At 41.9% G+C, this 18372-nt stretch overlaps 1 protein-coding gene across 1 annotated transcript; it reads right to left on the reverse strand.

Moving 5' to 3' along the window:
* Nucleotides 1-1249: 1249 nt before the first annotated feature.
* C8H21orf58 (chromosome 8 C21orf58 homolog) lies at nt 1250-15651 on the reverse strand. Its single transcript, XM_075283868.1, has 10 exons — nt 15622-15651; nt 10239-10308; nt 9278-9338; nt 8939-9012; nt 8649-8840; nt 6774-6888; nt 6506-6642; nt 5584-5825; nt 5365-5423; nt 1250-1333 (listed from the first exon to the last, which is right to left on the reverse strand). Exons 2-9 carry the CDS (start codon nt 10296-10298, stop codon nt 5375-5377), a joined length of 930 nt encoding a protein of 309 aa, XP_075139969.1. The 5' UTR covers nt 10299-10308; nt 15622-15651; the 3' UTR covers nt 1250-1333; nt 5365-5374.
* Nucleotides 15652-18372: the final 2721 nt, after the last annotated feature.

An 18372-nucleotide genomic window follows, 5' to 3' on the forward strand; every position in this document is an offset into this window, starting at 1 on the left:
TCTGATGTAGCAGTGCCGAGTGTGCATCAGATGTGTAGTTGAGCAAAACTGACTCAGCACTGCTAAGTCTGCATTCGCATAGGAATGCATTGGCCAGCCTTCGGCCAATCAGCGCTGGCTCTGCCGGAGGAGGCGGAGTCTAAGGTCGGACCTGAATGGAGACTGGTGTGGAGCGATCTTAGACTCCGCCTCCTCCAGCAGAGCCAGCGCTGATTGGCCGAATTCCGTACTCTGGCCAATCAGCACTGGCTAATGCATTGTATTGGCTTGATGAAGCAGTGCTGAATGTGTGTGCTTAGCACACACATTCAGCTCTACTTCATCGGGCTAATAGAATGCATTGGCCAGCGCTGATTGGCCGAATTCCGTACTCTGGCCAATCAGCACTGGCTAATGCATTGTATTGGCTTGATGAAGCAGTGCTGAATGTGTGTGCTTAGCACACACATTCAGCTCTACTTCATCGGGCTAATAGAATGCATTGGCCAATCAGCGCTGGCCAATGCATTCTATTAGCGTGAACTGAGTTTGCACAGGGGTTCTAGTGCACCCTCGGCTCTGCTACATCAGATTGCTACATCTGATGTAGCAGTGCCGAGTGTGCATCAGATGTGTAGTTGAGCAAAACTGACTCAGCACTGCTAAGTCTGCATTCGCATAGGAATGCATTGGCCAGCCTTCGGCCAATCAGCGCTGGCTCTGCCGGAGGAGGCGGAGTCTAAGGTCGGACCTGAATGGAGACTGGTGTGGAGCTATCTTAGACTCCGCCTCCTCCAGCAGAGCCAGCGCTGATTGGTCGAGTTCCGTACTCTGGCCAATCAGCACTGGCCAATGCATTTCTATGGGGAAAAGTTAGCTTGCGAAAATCGCAAACTGACAGGGATTTCCATGAAATAAAGTGACTTTTATGCCCCCAGACATGCTTCCCCTGCTGTCCCAGTGTCATTCCAGGGTGTTGGTATCATTTCCTGGGGTGTCATAGTGGACTTGGTGACCCTCCAGACACGGATTTGGGTTTCCCCCTTAACGAGTTTATGTTCCCCATAGACTATAATGGGGTTCGAAACCCATTCGAACACTCGAACAGTGAGCGGCTGTTCGAATCGAATTTCGAACCTCGAACATTTTAGTGTTCGCTCATCTCTAATCCTTATACATGTGTTTGGCTTTTATTAAATCTGAGTACATTGTTGGAGGTATGTCGTATGTATGGCGACCAGCAAGTCTCACTACCTTCGGCTATAAATATGGCTGTGTGGTCAACAGATTTTCCAAAGGAATTGCTCTGCGCCAAATCAAACATGGCTGAACAAGTGACTTTCTGTAAGAAACACTAAGAAGGAAAGAAAAACATTTTATCTTCAGATTTTTCAATAGGTCAAATATTTACATACTGTATTACAAACTATGTCATAATATACAATTACAGTATATCATATATACTTTTATATTCAGTGTTTATGTTCCACACCATTATAAAATCTCAGATTGCTGTCGATGGATGAAAAAATGTTCATTCTAATGTAAATGCTAAAAATCTGTATAATCCCCTGCAGTCCTGCTCACAATTGTGAGATCTACGTGATAATATACTGTCAGGGTCTGGGGTTGCTAGGTGGGGCGGCATAGACACGCAATTCCAGTTTCTTTAGTCCAAAACAAAGGTAGAGTTTTATTTTCACTCAAAAAAGACAGTGCAGCAACAAAAGGAAACAATACAAAAATAAATCCCTGCCCGGCTAGGCTCTAACTAAACATAGAATAGGTTACCTCACCTAGAATCACAGAAATCCAAAAGCCAGTAGAATCACTCAGGACACAGCTCCGAAAATATGACCTCTCTGTTGGCTCTCCAGCCAAGCTCTGCTCCCAGTCTGCTACTGGAGCTGACTTCTTAAGCTCCCTTAATGAGCAGACTCTCTGCAGTTGAGTCACTGCCGAAACATCCCCAAAGTATGGACTGGAGGGGGGTGGAATGACAGGTCCCACTACCAACCTACCTGCCATTCCTAAAAATCCAGCCCAATACTGAGCATTTACCAAAATGCTCAGCAGACGAAAGTTATCTGCTGAGAACAAACATTGATTCTGAAGTTTTCTCATCTCACCCACCTTAGTAGTCTGGGAGAGATATACACCCCCTCCATTACCTGACAAGCCATTGGCTTACAATATATTATAAGGCCTGGTTCACATCTGCATTCAGTTTTCCATCCAGTAAGTTCGCTTGGGGACCCCCCGAATGGAATACCGAATGCAATGGCAAGCAGTGAACAATTAAAGCACACGGACCCATAGACTATAATAGGGTCAATGTGTTTTCCGCGCGGTGTCTGCATGAGTTATGCAGAGAGGAAAGTAGTTTATGAAGTACTTTTCTCACCGCATTTTCTGTGTGGACACCGTGCAGAAAACAGACAGACCCCATTACAGTCTATGGGGTCCGTGTGCTTTAATTGCTCACCGCTTGCCATTGCATTCGGTATTCTTTTCAGGGGGGTCCCCAAGTGGACTCCACGAATGGAATACTGAACGCAGATGTGAACCAGGCCTAAGTAGTTCTCTGTGACATAGCAGTAGTTTCACATGCAACAATGTCTCAAGTCACTGACCATCAGTGGTCAGAAAAATTGTTGGTAAAGATCTAATAGACATTTCCATTGGCGCGATTCACCCCTCTCATAGACTATGCACTATGCAGCAAGGTCTATTGTAAATGTTATAATTATTTTATGATCTGTGAGAGTCTGAGAATGAAGGTGAAATATTTCTGGTATGGTGCTGTGTCACCTCCGCTTCCTGCATAGTGGAGCCTTACCCACTTACTTACTTAGAACTGTAGTGTAGCCCCATATAAGTCAATGGAGTCAACTGAAGTCATAATTATGTATATTCAGGTAGATGCTGTGCATGGAAGACCTAAAAAGTCGACGTAGCGCTACACTAGGTCTACTTACTATATGGCAGTCATTCACAAGGGCTCTGCTAAAACCACTAGTTCCACACTGTCGAATCAAAGATGGTGATTAATGCTTAATAGATAGTAGTAACTAGAAGTATTCATAGAGGAAAAAAATCCACAGCACCCCCAGTAGGAATCATTGCAGAGAAACACACATGGACCATTTCGCACACACTAAGGCCATGGAAAAATATTAGTGGATGCAGCACGGCCCTAGGCCGATACATGTGTCTCATTAAATTGTCTTTGAAGTACTGGAAATACTTCAATGATTCCTTCTAGCATCCTACCTGTTCATCATTGAACGTTCTATCAATATGTATTTATTTTATATATTGAAAAAAAAAATTATATTATATATATATATATATATATATATATATATATACTGTATATACTCAAGTATAAGCCGACCCGAATATAAGCCGAGGCCCCTAATTTTACCACAAAAAACTGGAAAAACTTATTGACTCGAGTATAAGCCGAGGGGGGAAAAAGGCAGCTACTGGAAAATTTCAAAAATTAAAATGGTCGGACATACCCAAATATCTGCCATGTTTTACCTTTCCCCTTGATCATATGGTAGTAGTAAAATGCCTGAACAAAAAGATGCGTGAACTAATCCTATGGGGTTTTTTTGTCTGTGTGATCGTTTCTAGAATCTAACACATCAGTTTTGATATTGGACAGAAAAATTGTATGTCCAGCTGTGGATGCCAAAGTACATGACGCCCACAACAATGTCATCAGTCGTGTCCAGCTTAGGCATAAAATAACTGGCCGACAGAACTGATATTCTGTTTGTGAGCACAGCTTAAAACTGGTAGAGTATATAATGTGTGCAATGTAACCATATATGCAATAATCCTATTAATATTATAAATGTGAAAGTTTGTGAGTTTGGATGTTTGTGGGTTTGTGTGTTCGGATGTTTGTTAGTCAATCACGCAAAACCCGCTCGACCGATTTGGCTGAAATTTTCCACAAACATAGTTAATACACCCCATTGCGCAATAGGCTACTTTTTGTCACAATAGCGCACATACGTTTTTCCCAGGACCCCCACAAACCCCAAACTCACATCACCATCTCTGCAATCTCACACACTTTGGACCATAGCAAGCCACAAAATTCATATTACCCTCTTCAGCCTCACCCCTAACCCCACACATACACATATACTTTACCACTTTGCCCCTCACCTTAACGATACTCCAGGAGGCGCTCTTTAACGCTCCGGAGCAGCCATGTTTGCCAACCCCCACCGCTCTGACAATCAGCGACACCGCCCACCCATGCCAATACCCCTAGGCGGTCTAATAAATGCAAAAAAAAAAGTTTAAAAAAGTAAAAAAAAATATTAAAAAAAAAAAAAAAGGATTAAAAATTCAAATCACCCCCCTTTCCCTAGAACACATATAAAAGTAGTTAAAAACTGTGAAACACATACATGTTAGGTATCCCCGCGTCCAAAATCGCCCGCTCTACAAAGCTATACAAATATTTTTCCTGTTCGGTAAACGCTGTAGCGGGAAAAATGGTCAAAAGTGCCAAACCGCCGTTTTTTCACTGTTTTGATTCTGATAAAAAATTTGAACAAAAAGTGATCAAAGCAATAACATTTCCTGAAGATGGTAGAACTACAAAGTACATCCGGTCCTGCAAAAAAAGACGCCCTATACATCCCCGTACATGCACGTATAAAAAAAGTTACGGCTGTCGGAATATGGCGACTTTTCAAAAAAAACATTTTTTAACAGTTTTGGATTTGTTTTTAAGGGGTCAAAATGTAACTAAAACCATATAAATTTGGTATCCCCGGAATCGTAACGAAACACAGAATACAGGGGACATGTCATTTTGGTTGCACAGTGAACGCCGTAAAACCAAAGCCCGTAAGAAAGTCGCAGAAATGCATTTTTTTCTTGAAATCCACCCCATTCTGAATTTTTTCCCTGCTTCCCAGTACATTATATAGAATAATTAATGGTGGCATCATGAAGAAAAATTTGTCCCGCAAAAATTAAGACCTCATATGGCTCTGGGAGCGGAGAAATAAAAAAGTTATGGGGTTTAGAAGGAGGGGAGTCAAAAACAAAAATCAAAAAATGCCATCGGCGGGAAAGGGTTAACTACAAATACCTCTGTCCCAAAGTCACTATGTAAAGTTTCTCACAACACCGTATAGCGGCTCAAATACAAAGTAACTTCAACACAAAAGTCTCACGTATTCTCTGAATTACAGCAAAAACAAGATACAAAGTTACATTTCATATCCCATCCCTTATACACAGTACGAAAACCTTACCCACACCTGTATATACACACTTCTACAATCACCGCAGACGAAGTCACAGGTACCAGCTAGTGTTAAATAAAGCTTAAGAATCCATGACTCTCACCTTGGCCAGCTCATGGTCTTATAGTGCGCTCGGGACTCTGGGGGAGATTCCATTCGTTGCTGCGCTTGAAAAACGAAATATAATGAAAGGATAGATAAAAAAAAAAATCAGAAATATTGTACTGTATTGAGAAGCCATGCAATTGATGATTCATATATTAAGCTGGTGATATATACTGGGTTTGGCACCAAGAAATATTCTGTTCCGTAGATGACTTACAAGTGCATTGCCGGAAGTGTTGTAGTTGGACCAGTCACATGATGCACGGCATGAGGGAGTCCTCCCATTTGCCCCATGGTGTTTGACGGCATCATTTGAGGCCACATTGGATACCCCATTGGTGGCTGCATTGTAGGAGGCGCAGCTGGAAGGCCTGGTGGTGTATAGTGGTGGTGATGGTGTACTGATGATGGACGGATCTTATCGGCTTTCAGAAGTACAGGGTTGGCAACCTGTAGGTCCTGAAAAGATGTAGAACTTTTAAAAATGCACCAAATGGAACAAGTGTCATAGTTATTTGATATTTCATTGGAAATTAAAGGGGTTACTTCGTAAAGATAACCCTTGACCACTTGTCTTATTAGGACATATGAACATCATAGTGCGGAGTCCAATGCTTGGGATCGACCTATGTTAGCGTGAATAAAGATCCAATCTGTACACTCCTTTCCAATGTGAGTTGTATTACAAGAATCAATGTATTAGGCTACGTTCGCATCTGCGCCAGAGTCATTCCATTGGTTTTCCTCCTCCGACGAGCAATGGAGAGGCAGTGCTAGTGTGAATTTAGTGTTACTTAAATACCAGGCAGCTATATGTGGCATACTCTGGTAAATTCAACTGACCACCCAATAGTCTGTGTTCTGAAAGGGGTTGACTGATATGTCTACAAATTAACTAATACGTTAGTCATATTTTATTGGTTTCAATGAACAATATTCCTAAATTTGTTATTATAATTCTGATTTTTAAGGTTATACCATCTGAATAACCCCTTTTTATATGTGTAATATAAGTGTCGTAAAGTGGTGCCCCCCTTCCCATCCCATACTGAAAATCAGCGGTATCAGTGGTGGCAAGCTCAATGTGACCATGTTTTACAGGATTCTATAATAATACAACACAGTATGGAAATACATACTTGAGATTGAGGTAGTGCGGGTGGTGCATTTCCGGCAGCTTGTGAGAAGGCCATAGGGGGCAGTGCTTTCAGCATCATGTTCTGCATAATGATCTGGTGCATTTGGGCATTCTGCATAAGCATCATCTCCACCATATCTGTAAGAAAGAAGAGCTTAAGACTATCAGGGTAAACTAGTTAAGGTTGACTAATAAGTATGGCTTATCAATAATCCCAATGAGGAACAAATCTCTTCCTAAAATGATGATCCCTATTGTAAACTTCTTACCTTCTTTAATGCTCCCTGAACGTGGCGGCTGAAAGGCTTGTGGAGGAGGAATCTGAGTGATCAATGGCTGCTGTGGGGGTAACTGCTGAATTATAGTTGCTGGCTGCTGGGGTAACTGTGAATAAAATAAAACTATACAGTGATATCCATGTATTGTACAATCACAGTCCAAATATACTCTCATAGGACAATAACTGAAAATGTACTGAATGGCGGTTCAGTACATTTTTCTATCTCCTTGGAATCCTTCTTTGTTCATCTTTTTCCATTCTCAATTCTTATCAAGTCTCTGTTCACAACAGAAATATGGCTTTCAAATGTATTTTTCACCACATAATAGGGCATAGGAACGTCCCCTGATCTGGACTCCTCTTTGAGACAGAATGGAGCTACTTGCAAACGCCAGCTCTTATTTCAATAGTTGCATGTAATACCCAAAAGGATATATCATGGTAACATTGCTCATTCTCTGCCCACATAATAAGTCTGATCCTAGGGTCCAACTGTTGGGACCCTTGGTGATCTCAAGAACAATGGAGCAGATTTATTACACCTTGTACTCCAGTTTTCTGGTGTACAAGACATAAAAAGTCACCATTTTTTGCACAAAGCTTAAAGGGATTCTACCATTAAACTACTTTTTTTTCTAATGAACACGCCGGAATAGCCTTAAGAAAGGCTATTCGTCTCCTACCTTTAGACGTGGTCTCCACCGCGCCGTTCCGTAAAAATACCGGTTTAAACCGGTATGCAAATGAGCTCTGCGCAGCAATGAGGGCGGGCTCCAGCGCCGAAAGGCCGATGAGCGCATCCCCATTGCTGCCCGAGAGCTCTTTCCTGCGCCGCCTCCTTCTTTTGCAGCAACTCCGCCTCTTCTGGCTTCTCTTGCTCTTGTAGTTCGATACAGGAGCATAGAGAGGCCACCCAAAAATGGCTGCCGGCCGGCTCCTGTATTGAACTGCAAGAGCAGCTACCCAAAAATGGTAAAGCGGCTACCCAAAAAAAAAAATTGCACCTTTTTGTTTTTACTTCTGAGTCAACTTTGACATCTCCTTGAAAAGGGGGTGTGATGAAAGCAGGCAGAGGACAGGCCATTGGCATAATCTGGTGTAAATGATGGGGGATGAGATGGTGTAATCGTAATGGAGGATTCTCTGGAGACTGGCATGAGTTACACAAATCTTCATAAATTTGCCAAGGCCGCTTTTACCATAGGGCCAACTGAGCAGCTCACCAAGTCCTATGATTCCAGCTGCCCTGTATAAAGTAGAACAGTCCCACATTTCGGGTGCTGTCCCGCAATTCCGGGCAGCAGGTAGTGATGTTCAGATTGTTGAAAATGAAGAATTCCTCTTCATTTTCCACCACCATATATTCGGGCGCTGTCTAGCAGCAAAGGGATGGCAATGCAGGGCATCAGCATTTTGTTGTGGCTTTCCACTGCTGATTAGGCAGATGAATGGGTTTCATCAGCAGAGTCTTGAGTCGCGGAATCCACAACAAGATCAAGTACGTTTATTTTTAAGACATCCTACTGCGATCTTTGCCTCCCATTGAAAACAATTGGAGGCAGAATCTACTGTGATTCCATGTTCGGAATCCGCCCCCAAATCTGCAGTAAATTCTGCTTAGTGAACATACCCTAATACCCCTCAGTGTATCTTATCTAGATATATTTTGTGTTAAGTTTATATTTGATTGTTGGGTACTGCGTCATCTTTCCATTCCATTTTATATTGTATTAAACTTGAAAACTTTAATAAAACCGAATGTAAAAAAAATTTTTGTTATATGAAAGTGTTCTAAAGCAGTGGAGCAATGAGACTTCGGTGCTATATTTCATTGCATATACATTGCAAAAACTTTTGTGCATACCTGTTGCTGGATGATCCTTGGTGGTTCTGGTGGAGGAGGGGGAGGTGGTGGAGGATAGAAGCGTATAGGAGGTTCGGGAGGGGGTGCGGTGTGATAGATATGTACAGGGGGAACTGGATCAACATTAATCTTTTTCCTGCGTGTTCCTTCCCAGGTATGAGGCCTGTTTATCTCGTCTAGGAGTTGTTGCTCCTATGGTCAAAGTCAGAATAAAGAAAATGATTTCAATAGTAGGTCAATAGATTTACTGTCTTAGATTTTGATACAGTCCAGAATTATGATTTACTTACCCGTAATTTGTGCAGCAAATCCTTTCTCCTGCGCAGTGCAGATTGTAAAGCATCTTCCTGACCATCATAGCTCCCTAATAAAACAGAACATGGTCATACCACATCAGAACCTCCCCAAATTGTACTCCGCACCCCCCTCATAGTAAGTGATAGTGGCAGCCAAAAATAACGTCACCAAAGGTCCATTTTAACCATTGATTGGTTTCTTTTTCAAGTAGAATATTGCAGTTACTGATGTGGAGGTTTCAAGCTGTCACCAATAGCCCAAATCCATATCATGCAACCACCAAACCTAAGCTCTGTGAAAAAGTGCAGAGCCATTTAGCCCTGATTTCTTACTTGCTGTCGCCGGCTCTGTATCAGAGGAATCATCCGCAAAGTCTCGCTCATTTTCTAATCTCTACAATGACAAGATTTTTTTATTTTTTTTTAATTCAAGAATAACAACAGACTGCAAGAAAACCTAACAGGTGCTGTATGTATACTGTAAACGGCTCCCCCTTTTCCCGCAACGGTTGTTGTATTGGATAACATCTGCAAATGGCGTAATTTGAACCAAAGTTCATTGTCTGGGTCAGGATCCTTTGCATGTAGCAGTATTCATTAAATGCATGCATGCCAGGTACGTCTATTCTGATTGGAAGCAAGGTCCTAAAGGCATCATTCCATGTCATGAAAGCTAGTTTTAGATTTCAAGGTCTGTTATTATAAAATAAACAGATTGCAGTGAGTTCATTGAGAAGGCTTCACTCATTCCAAAGAGCCTTTTGTACTGTCTTTTAGGTTCTTCCCCCACAGAGTACTCAAAAGTTGGAATCTTGCAGACGATAGAACAAGATCCCTAATTTGGGGATCATAACCAATTTCTACCACAACATTCACATAATGTTGAATACCATGGTGATGGGAAGTGTGAATTTTGAGCAACCTGTGTACACAATGACATTTTGTATTCCAATCTACTGTATATACAGGTACAGATATGCAGACAAATCTATGGTGAAAGGTATCTGCATGTATCATATAAAAATTACTGAACGCTACCATTCCCTTTCTCAATATGGTGACACTGTCACCACTGACTGGACAATGTCAGACTATATAGGGACATACCCTATTGCCAACAGTTGTCAATGTGTTTAGACATTTCAAAGAAGAATAACAGAGGAATAACACAAAGCAAAGTTCAAAGGAAAAGCACTCCAGAAATTTTTATCTCTATGGGAAAATGTATCTTTTCACTGGTGATGAAGGGGAAGGAGATATAGACACTATATTATGTATCTATGCATTACCTTACCTTTTCCAAAAGTTTCAGTTTTAGCCGAGTCATATGATCCATCAAAGAGGGGTCTGTCATGTTTGGGTATCTATGAAAATACTGTAAAGAATTTGCATTAAGAGAGACAAACATCGGATATGTTCACTGAAATATTTGTATATACTGTATATGTGCATTGGATATCAATATCTGAATTGTGTACCTGCCCTGTCCCCTGCAGCCAACAAGAAGAGTATATAACAGAATTAACAACAAATATGACACTGTTGGATAAAGAGTGCTTCCTTGGTTTTTGAGATGTCGTCACCATTTTGCAGAGGTAAAATTCTCTAACATAGCCAGTGTCACAAATGGTGACAAGCGACAAATCTGCTCTAAAGAAAACCAAAAACCAAAAATGATGATAGCAATCCCAAGAGTTTTCTGTCTTTGTCCAGTTTTGGTTTCCTGTTACTAGAAAAGCAAACTAATAACCTATTCAGGAGGTCACCAAATATTCCAGAAGATCGCCAAAATGCTATGAGCTGCTCTAATTTAGTAAGGTCAAGAAACAGTGGCTTCTTGGAAGAGCAGCAAATGGAAACCATTGCTGTCTTACATTGACACTAACATCACCTCTGCATAAAAAAAGTTGTTTGGGTCAATATGTGACCAAAAAAGATAAGATAAGATAATACTTTAATAGTCCCACAGTGGGGAAATTTCAATATGTTACAGCAGCATAGTAATACAGATACAGGATAATAAAACAGTAATATATTACAGAAGTAGACACACGTATGCTGGGAAAAGAAGATATACTAGGAGTCCGTAGCAGCTAAGGGAAAGAAGAAAGAAGGAAGACTTCAGGGTCACTTAGTTCTCTGTGCAGAGTGATCTTCGCTTGGTCTGATGTAGATTATGTAGCCTGATCGCGGTTGGGAGGAAGGATCTCCGATAGCGCTCCTTCTCACACTTGGGGTGAAGCAGTCGGTCATTTACAGTGCTGCCAAATGCCGTCAAGGTCTCATACATGGGATGGGAGTTATTCTCCAGCATGGAGCTCACAATGGACAGTATCCTTCTGTCACCCACCACCTGTACTGGGTCCAGGGGGCTGCCCAGGACAGAGTCCACATAATGAGGCTCTGAGGACAGCATAGGTCCTAATGCTGTTTATCTTGGCCATCAATAAAACAGAACTGGACAACCCCTTTAACAGCTTAGCTAAGGTTTGCTTATCCGACATCATATTACTACTTTGTCTTGTGTAAAAACGATAATTTACAGAAAGCAAATCACCAAATCAAGCTCTGGAGAGATTTAAAGTCAACAATACAATGCTAAGAAACTTCAGTTCTGACACTTGAAGTATTTGTGAATACAGCTCTGGACTATAATACATATTGGGGGTATAAGGTATAAACATGTAAAGGCCATTTTGTCAGCAGTTGCAGTTTGTAGATATGGGTCTCTATCAGATTCCCAAAATATTTTTTTTGTTTTATTTGATGGCCAGAGAGCTCAGGATATTCAGTTTTGCATGTCTATGGCTATAGATAAGATGTTTCTATAATCCCTTCCTTGGTCCATCATAGCTTGGTCTAGACCAGGGGTCAGCAACCTCCGATACCCGTGCCAAAGTTGTCACCTCAGGCATATTTACCCAGCACAGGGCTCTTGTGGATGTTTTTAGCATTGTTGCTCCTGCAGTCTTCCTCTCTCATGGACCATAGAAACTCAATTAGAGGAGAGGAAGTACTGGGGGGGGAGGGATTTTTGAGGCATGGTGTCCTAGTATCCAGGGAGCCAGCTAGCCTAGTCAGAAGGCAGCAGTTGCCTGTGAAATTTGTTTTTCTATCTTGAAGCAAGAGCAAAAGTACAATATGGCAAATGAACACTTTAAATTATGTGTTCATTTCAACAAGGCTGGACAAATGCGTATGGGTGTATGCAACAAAAAGACTGGGACAGGGGAACATCCTATGCCCACCAACAGTGGCGTAAATAAAGTCTTGTGGGCCCCATTGCAATCTTTTGTCCGGGTCCCCCTACCTCATCCCTACAACGAATTCTTGATAGTGATGGTTCAAGTATTTAGTGTGGTTAGGGTAATCTGTGGGTCTCCTTGGTTTATGGGCCAGATGGAAGCTGCAATCTCAATACTGATGCCAGTGCTTATGGGCCCCCTAAGGCAGCTGGGCCTCAATTCGACTGCACCCTCTGCATCCCCCTCAAATTACGCCCCTGCCCCCCACAATGCAGGTTTTACAGCAGTTCACTCTGAGCACTGTGTTCAGCCAAAAGTTGTATCTACCAGAGAAACAGTCCGGGACAAGGATCACCCTGAAACAGACGTCTAACCAGTTAAATGGTTGCTGCCATGGTTTGTGTCATCCTCATGTAAGGATTGACTGTCTTACTATCATTGTATGGCATACTGAGGACTGCAAGTTTGGCTTACAAAAAAAATTGGCACACCATACAAGAAAGATTTCTGACCCCTGTTCTAGTCAAATACTGTATATAACTAGTCTGTATTTTGTGTTTGTTTTAGGGTAAATCAGTTTTATGGGTGTACAAAAGCAAGTGTAGACAAGTAAAATGCAAAAAGCAAACCAAACACATGGCCAACAAGACTAAGACTATGAAGGGGAGGAAATACAGGGGAATTCAGTGAAATGTTCTTGTACTAATCCCCTGACTATACAGTGATCTTCTTTGGAGTGTTCTTTTGTCTTCGCTGTGTAGTGTTTACCAGAAAACTGACTCACCTCTATTTATACATCATAAAATTATCTACCAATTATAAGTGTGAACATTGCCTAATAAAAGGGGTTATCCAGAGTGATACTGGTGCATTCCATGCACTGGTTAAGCTATATTACTAACTAGCTGGTACCCGCGACTTCGTCTGCGGTGATTGTAGCAGTGGGTATATACAGGCATGGGTAAGGTTTTCGTAGTGTGTATAAGGTATGGGATATGAAATGTAACTTTGTACCTTGTTTTTGCTGTAATTCAGAGAATACGTGAGACTTTTGTGTTGAAGTTACTTTGTATTAGAGCTGCTATATATACGGTGTTGTGAGAAACTTTACATAGTGACTTTGGGACAGAAGTATTTGAAGTTAACCCTTTCCCGCCGATGGCATTTTTTGATTTTCGTTTTTGACTCCCCTCCTTCTAAACCCCATAACTTTTTTATTTCTCCGCTCCCAGAGCCACATGAGGTCTTAATTTTACCTGGGACAAATTTTTCTTCATGATGCCACCATTATGTATTCTATATAATGTACTGGGAAGCAGGGAAAAAATTCAGAATGGGGTGGATTTCAAGAATAAATGCATTTCTGAGACTTTCTTACTTTGGTTTTACGCGTTCACTGTGCAGCCAAAATGACATGTCCCCTGTATTCTGTGTTTCGTTACAATTCCAGGGATACCAAATTTATATGGTTTTATTTACATTTTGACCCCTTCAAAAAAATCCAAAACTGTGTTAAAATTTTTTTTTGGAAAAATCGCCATATTCCGACAGCCGTAACTTTTTTATACGTGCGTGTACGGGGATGTATAGGGTGTCTTTTTTTGCGGGACCGGGTGTACTTTGTAGTTCTACCATTTTCGGGAAATGTTATTGCTTTGATCACTTTTTATTAAAATTTTTATCAGAATCAAAACAGTGAAAAAATGGCGGTTTGGCACTTTTGACCATTTTTCCCGCTACGGCGTTTACCGAACAGGAAAAATATTTGTATAGCTTTGTAGAGCGGGCGATTTCGGACGTGGGGATACCTAACATGTATGTGTTACACAGTTTTTAACTACTTTTATATGTGTTCTAGGGAAAGGGGGGTGATTTGAATTTTTAATCCTTTTTATTTTTTTTTTATATTTTTTTTTTACTTTTTTTTTTGCATTTATTAGACCGCCTAGGGGTATTTACATGGGTGGGCGGTGTCGCGGATTGTCAGAGCGGTGGGGGTCGGCAAACATGGCTGCTCCAGAGCGTTAAAGAGAGCCTACTGGAGTATCGTTAAGGTGAGGGGCAAAGTAGTAAAGTATATGTATATGTGATTGTGTGGGGTTAGGGGCGAGGCTGAAGAGGGCAATAGGAATTTTGTGGCTTGCTATGGTCCAAAGTGTGTGAGATTGCAGAGATGGTGGTGTGAGTTTGGGTTTTGTGGGGGTCCTGGCACAAACGTATGTGCGCTATTGTGACAAAAAGTAGCCTATTATTTAATCGAGTGTAGTGACTATGTTTGTGGAAAATTTCAGCCAAATCGGTGGAGCGGTTTTTCCGTGATTGAGGAACAAACATCCGAACATGCAAACATCCAAACACACAAACTTTCACATTTATAATATTAATAGGATGTACACCCTGGTCCTCCTGAGCCCCATTTATTATTTTTGCTGCGGGGGAGGCTAGCCCTCTGGTTGGTCCGTCTCCCCTGCAGTCACTTCGAGTTTGTGTTGTCCCAGACTTTGGCTACAGCTAGAATGGAGTCAGTCATGTGACCGAGGGTCAGAGAGGCTGCAGGGGAGACAAGGACCAGAGTCTCAGTCTGCCTCTACCAAAGTAAGGATAACTGGGTACAGTCTGAGGGTCAGTGAAAATGGCACCGATGATACATGGATTGTTATCTGTGTCTTCATCCCTGGTTTTCGCTGACCTATACATTCAAAAGAATTGACAGAACCGTAATTACGTACAGGTACAGGAGCAGCATCATAATTTGTGACTCTTCAATTTGACCCGCAAAAACTACGACTGTGTGTATGGGTCCAATGAAATGTATGAGTCTGAACCTTTATCCTGGGGTGTACATTAATACTAAAGTTTAAGCAGTCCAGGGAATGCACTGGTAACCTTTATTACCCCCTGGATAACTCCTTTAAATATTCCGTGAATAAAAAAATAAGTGAAGGTGGCGAATATACACTAAAGGTATGTCCTCCTAGCACAGATTTACTGCATATTTCTCCTGTGTAACTCTGGGTTGAAAATCCATAGTAGCAGCACTAGATAAAATGTTACAAAATCTCACCAACGATCTACTAAAAAATTGGCTTGGAAAGTGTTAAATGAAGTTGCTGTTTTTTTATTGCAGATCTTTGCAATGCCCTGTAAGGCGCTGTGAACACATGAAAAAAAATATGAAATACTTATTGATCAAAAGACAGTAAAAATCACAAATTCTATATGAGAGACAATCAGGAAATGACAGAGGGCTAGAAGACATTATACGTCAATGGTAGATCCTTTCTACAATTGATCCGTCTCTTGTTATGTGTAAAGGAAACCATGATGCCAATGTGAACAGCTCCTTAGATGGTGGCAAATAGTAGTAGTTCTAGGAAAGATTTCCTTTTGCCACAAAGCTGCTGTCTTGCCCCTGTAAGAGATTGAATTTACCTGGATCCTTTGGTCTTTAATCCCAGCACTGTATTATCCCGGAGACAGTCCTATTCTCTGGGCTGTAGTGCTTGTTGCCTGACACTACCTGTAAACAATCTTGTATCTAAGGCATGTGACGGCTCATGGTAATCTCGATCCACGCCCAGGATCAGTCACCATTCATTGTGCTATGTGTACGGTTTCATAGTGACAGTTATCTCATCTCATCTCTACTTTCTATCCCATTAACAGTGTATTGCTCTGACAAATGATGCAATTATTCTGAAAAGCGCAAAAATTACGGAAAAATGACAAAATCTCAAAAAGTAAAGCAAGGACAGACCATCACTTTATAATCCTGGGGGTTTGATATCTGAGATTGTCTTATCTGCTTACTGTGCAGAGGTACTGTCATATAGCTTCTAGTGAACTGGACTGCCTGTGGTTCTGAGGTCCGCCTGTGCAGGGGAAAATAATGAATGGGACACTTAGTCAAACCAGTGCTGCAGTCTCTTTATTCTCAGGTTTAGTGGGGGACCCAGAGATTAAAGGGGCTCTATCACTGGGAAAAGTCATTTTTATCTAATCACGTCCTTGCATAGCCTTTAGAAAGTCTATTCCACACCTACCTTTTGTATGTAGATTGCCTCAGTGGTTTCTGAATAAGTCCGTTGTTATTTATATGCTAATGAGCCTCCAGCCAGCACAGGAAGTTCCCAGCAGCCTCCTCTCTCCTATTATCTTCTATGTGTATGAAGCAAACAGGAAGCTGAGTCATCATCATCAGCAGCAGCCTCCCATATTAAACAATACATGAGTCCCCCTGCGAACTTCCGGTTGGCACATGCGCAATGGAAGGGCGGCAAGAAGACTTCCTGTTCCTTAGTGAATTAACCAGGGCTGGGTATGTACTTCAGGGTATGGTCCTCGGGTTACGACGAGCCTGCTGCAGAACCTCATTTTCTGAATGCTATACAGTGTATAGCATTCGGCAAATGAAGGCTGATTGTGTAGCAGGCTCGTCCTTGCTACGAGCAGGTAAGTATGCTGTTACCAGTTGACTTTTTCTCATTGAAATGAATAGACCAGCGTTGATTGGCCAGTTGCCAGTGATTTGGCCAATCAACGCTGGTTCTGCCAGAGGCTCGTCTGAGGAGGCGGAGTCTAACATCGGACTATTCATTCCAATGAGAAAAACTCTTGCCTGCCCGTGGCAAGGACGTGCCTGCTGCAGAATCAGTGTTCATTTGCCGAATGCTATACATATATATAGCATTCGGCAAATAAATATATATACTGTATAGCATTTAGCAAATGAGGTTCTGCAGCAGGCTCGTCGTAACCACGAAACAGTATGCCTATACCCCTGCTAGACATGGCAAACTCTCAAAACCGGAAAGAGATCTTCGACCGGAAATAGGAAGGGCGGGACTTAATCCTTTGTTATTGTTGTCAAAGGGGGACTCATGTATAGGAGAGGTGTGCACGATGTATCATGCACCAGACTAATTAGCATATGAATATAAACAGACTTATTCAGAAACCACTGAGCCAATCTACATACAAAAGGTAGGTGTGAAATAGACTTTGTAAGGGCTATGCAAAGGTGTGATTAGTTAAAAATGACTTTTCCTAGTGATAGAGCCCCTTTAAACCCCCCCCCCCCCCCCATGTATCTCATAAAGACTGTATATTCTACTGACGCTAGGCTCACACTAGGGTTCGGGTCTCCAAAAAATTAAAACCCTATCTGCTTAAAAAGCGGTTACCTGTGGAGCCCAAAGACTATAATGAGGTCTGCCAGGTTTCCACTAGAAATTGGTTTTCTCTCCACCTATTTTAAGCGTAATGGGGGACAGAGTCCCCAAACACTAGTGTAAACCGACCCTTATATACTTTATGAGATGGGAATACGCCTTAAAGCTTTTTTTTTTTTGTAGATTGTGAACTCCATATAGGGATCACAATGTACTTTTTTGCCCTCTATCAGTATGTCTTTGTAGAATGGGAGGAAATCCACGCAAACACTGGGAGAAAATACAAACTCCTTGCAGATGGTCGCAGCAGGCGGGTTATGACCAGAGAGAGATGCGGCTCGCCGCGACTCTCTCTGTGTCAAAACCCGCGCGGGACTCACAACCTATGAACTAACCCTTAAATGATGTCACTTGACACGTATTAAGTGGGCCTGGTGCAGCTGCACTGTTTGTCTCATGATCAAGGGTGAACCTAGCCTCTCTGATGCCAAAGATCAACTATAGCAAGTCCCCCCCGCCCCCTAAAAAAATACCCGACTTGTCGCATGATGGGGCCCCATAATTAAAATTGTAGGACAAGCCCCCCCCATTTCCAGATCAGAACAATCGCATTTACTGGCCCTCATACTAGATAACAGCCCCTTTACTGACTTATATTGCCTCCCTTTGCTGGCCCCACACAGTGTAAGGCTGCTTTCACACAGAGTTAACACTCCGCTCATTCTGACACATAAACTCGTTAAGAGTGAGCACAGTAAAACAGAATCTCATTGACTTCAATGGGTTCAGTCTTACGCGCGCTACCCATTGAACTCAATGGGAGGCTTTTTTTTACCTATTGCTTTCAATATGATACACATGTGTCACATTGAAAGCAATAGCTAAAAAAGTCTCCCATTGATTTCAATGGGTAGCGCGCTTAAAGGGGCTCTATCAGCAAAATCATGCTGATAGAGCCCCACATATGCGTGCATAGCCTTTAAAAAGGCTATTCAGGCACCGTAAAAGTTAT

The sequence above is a fragment of the Leptodactylus fuscus genome, chromosome 8 (genome assembly GCF_031893055.1).
Source record: "Leptodactylus fuscus isolate aLepFus1 chromosome 8, aLepFus1.hap2, whole genome shotgun sequence".
Classification (NCBI taxonomy): domain Eukaryota; kingdom Metazoa; phylum Chordata; class Amphibia; order Anura; family Leptodactylidae; genus Leptodactylus; species Leptodactylus fuscus.

Coding starts and splice junctions, on each gene's coding strand:
- C8H21orf58 (XM_075283868.1), bottom strand. CDS start 10,298: ATGACAGACCCCTCTTTGATGGATCATATGACTCGGCTAAAACTGAAA. Junction 9,339..10,238: donor AACTGAAACTTTTGGAAAAG/GTAAGGTAATGC, acceptor TTGTCATTGTAG/AGATTAGAAAATGAGCGAGA. Junction 9,013..9,277: donor TACAGAGCCGGCGACAGCAA/GTAAGAAATCAG, acceptor CTGTTTTATTAG/GGAGCTATGATGGTCAGGAA.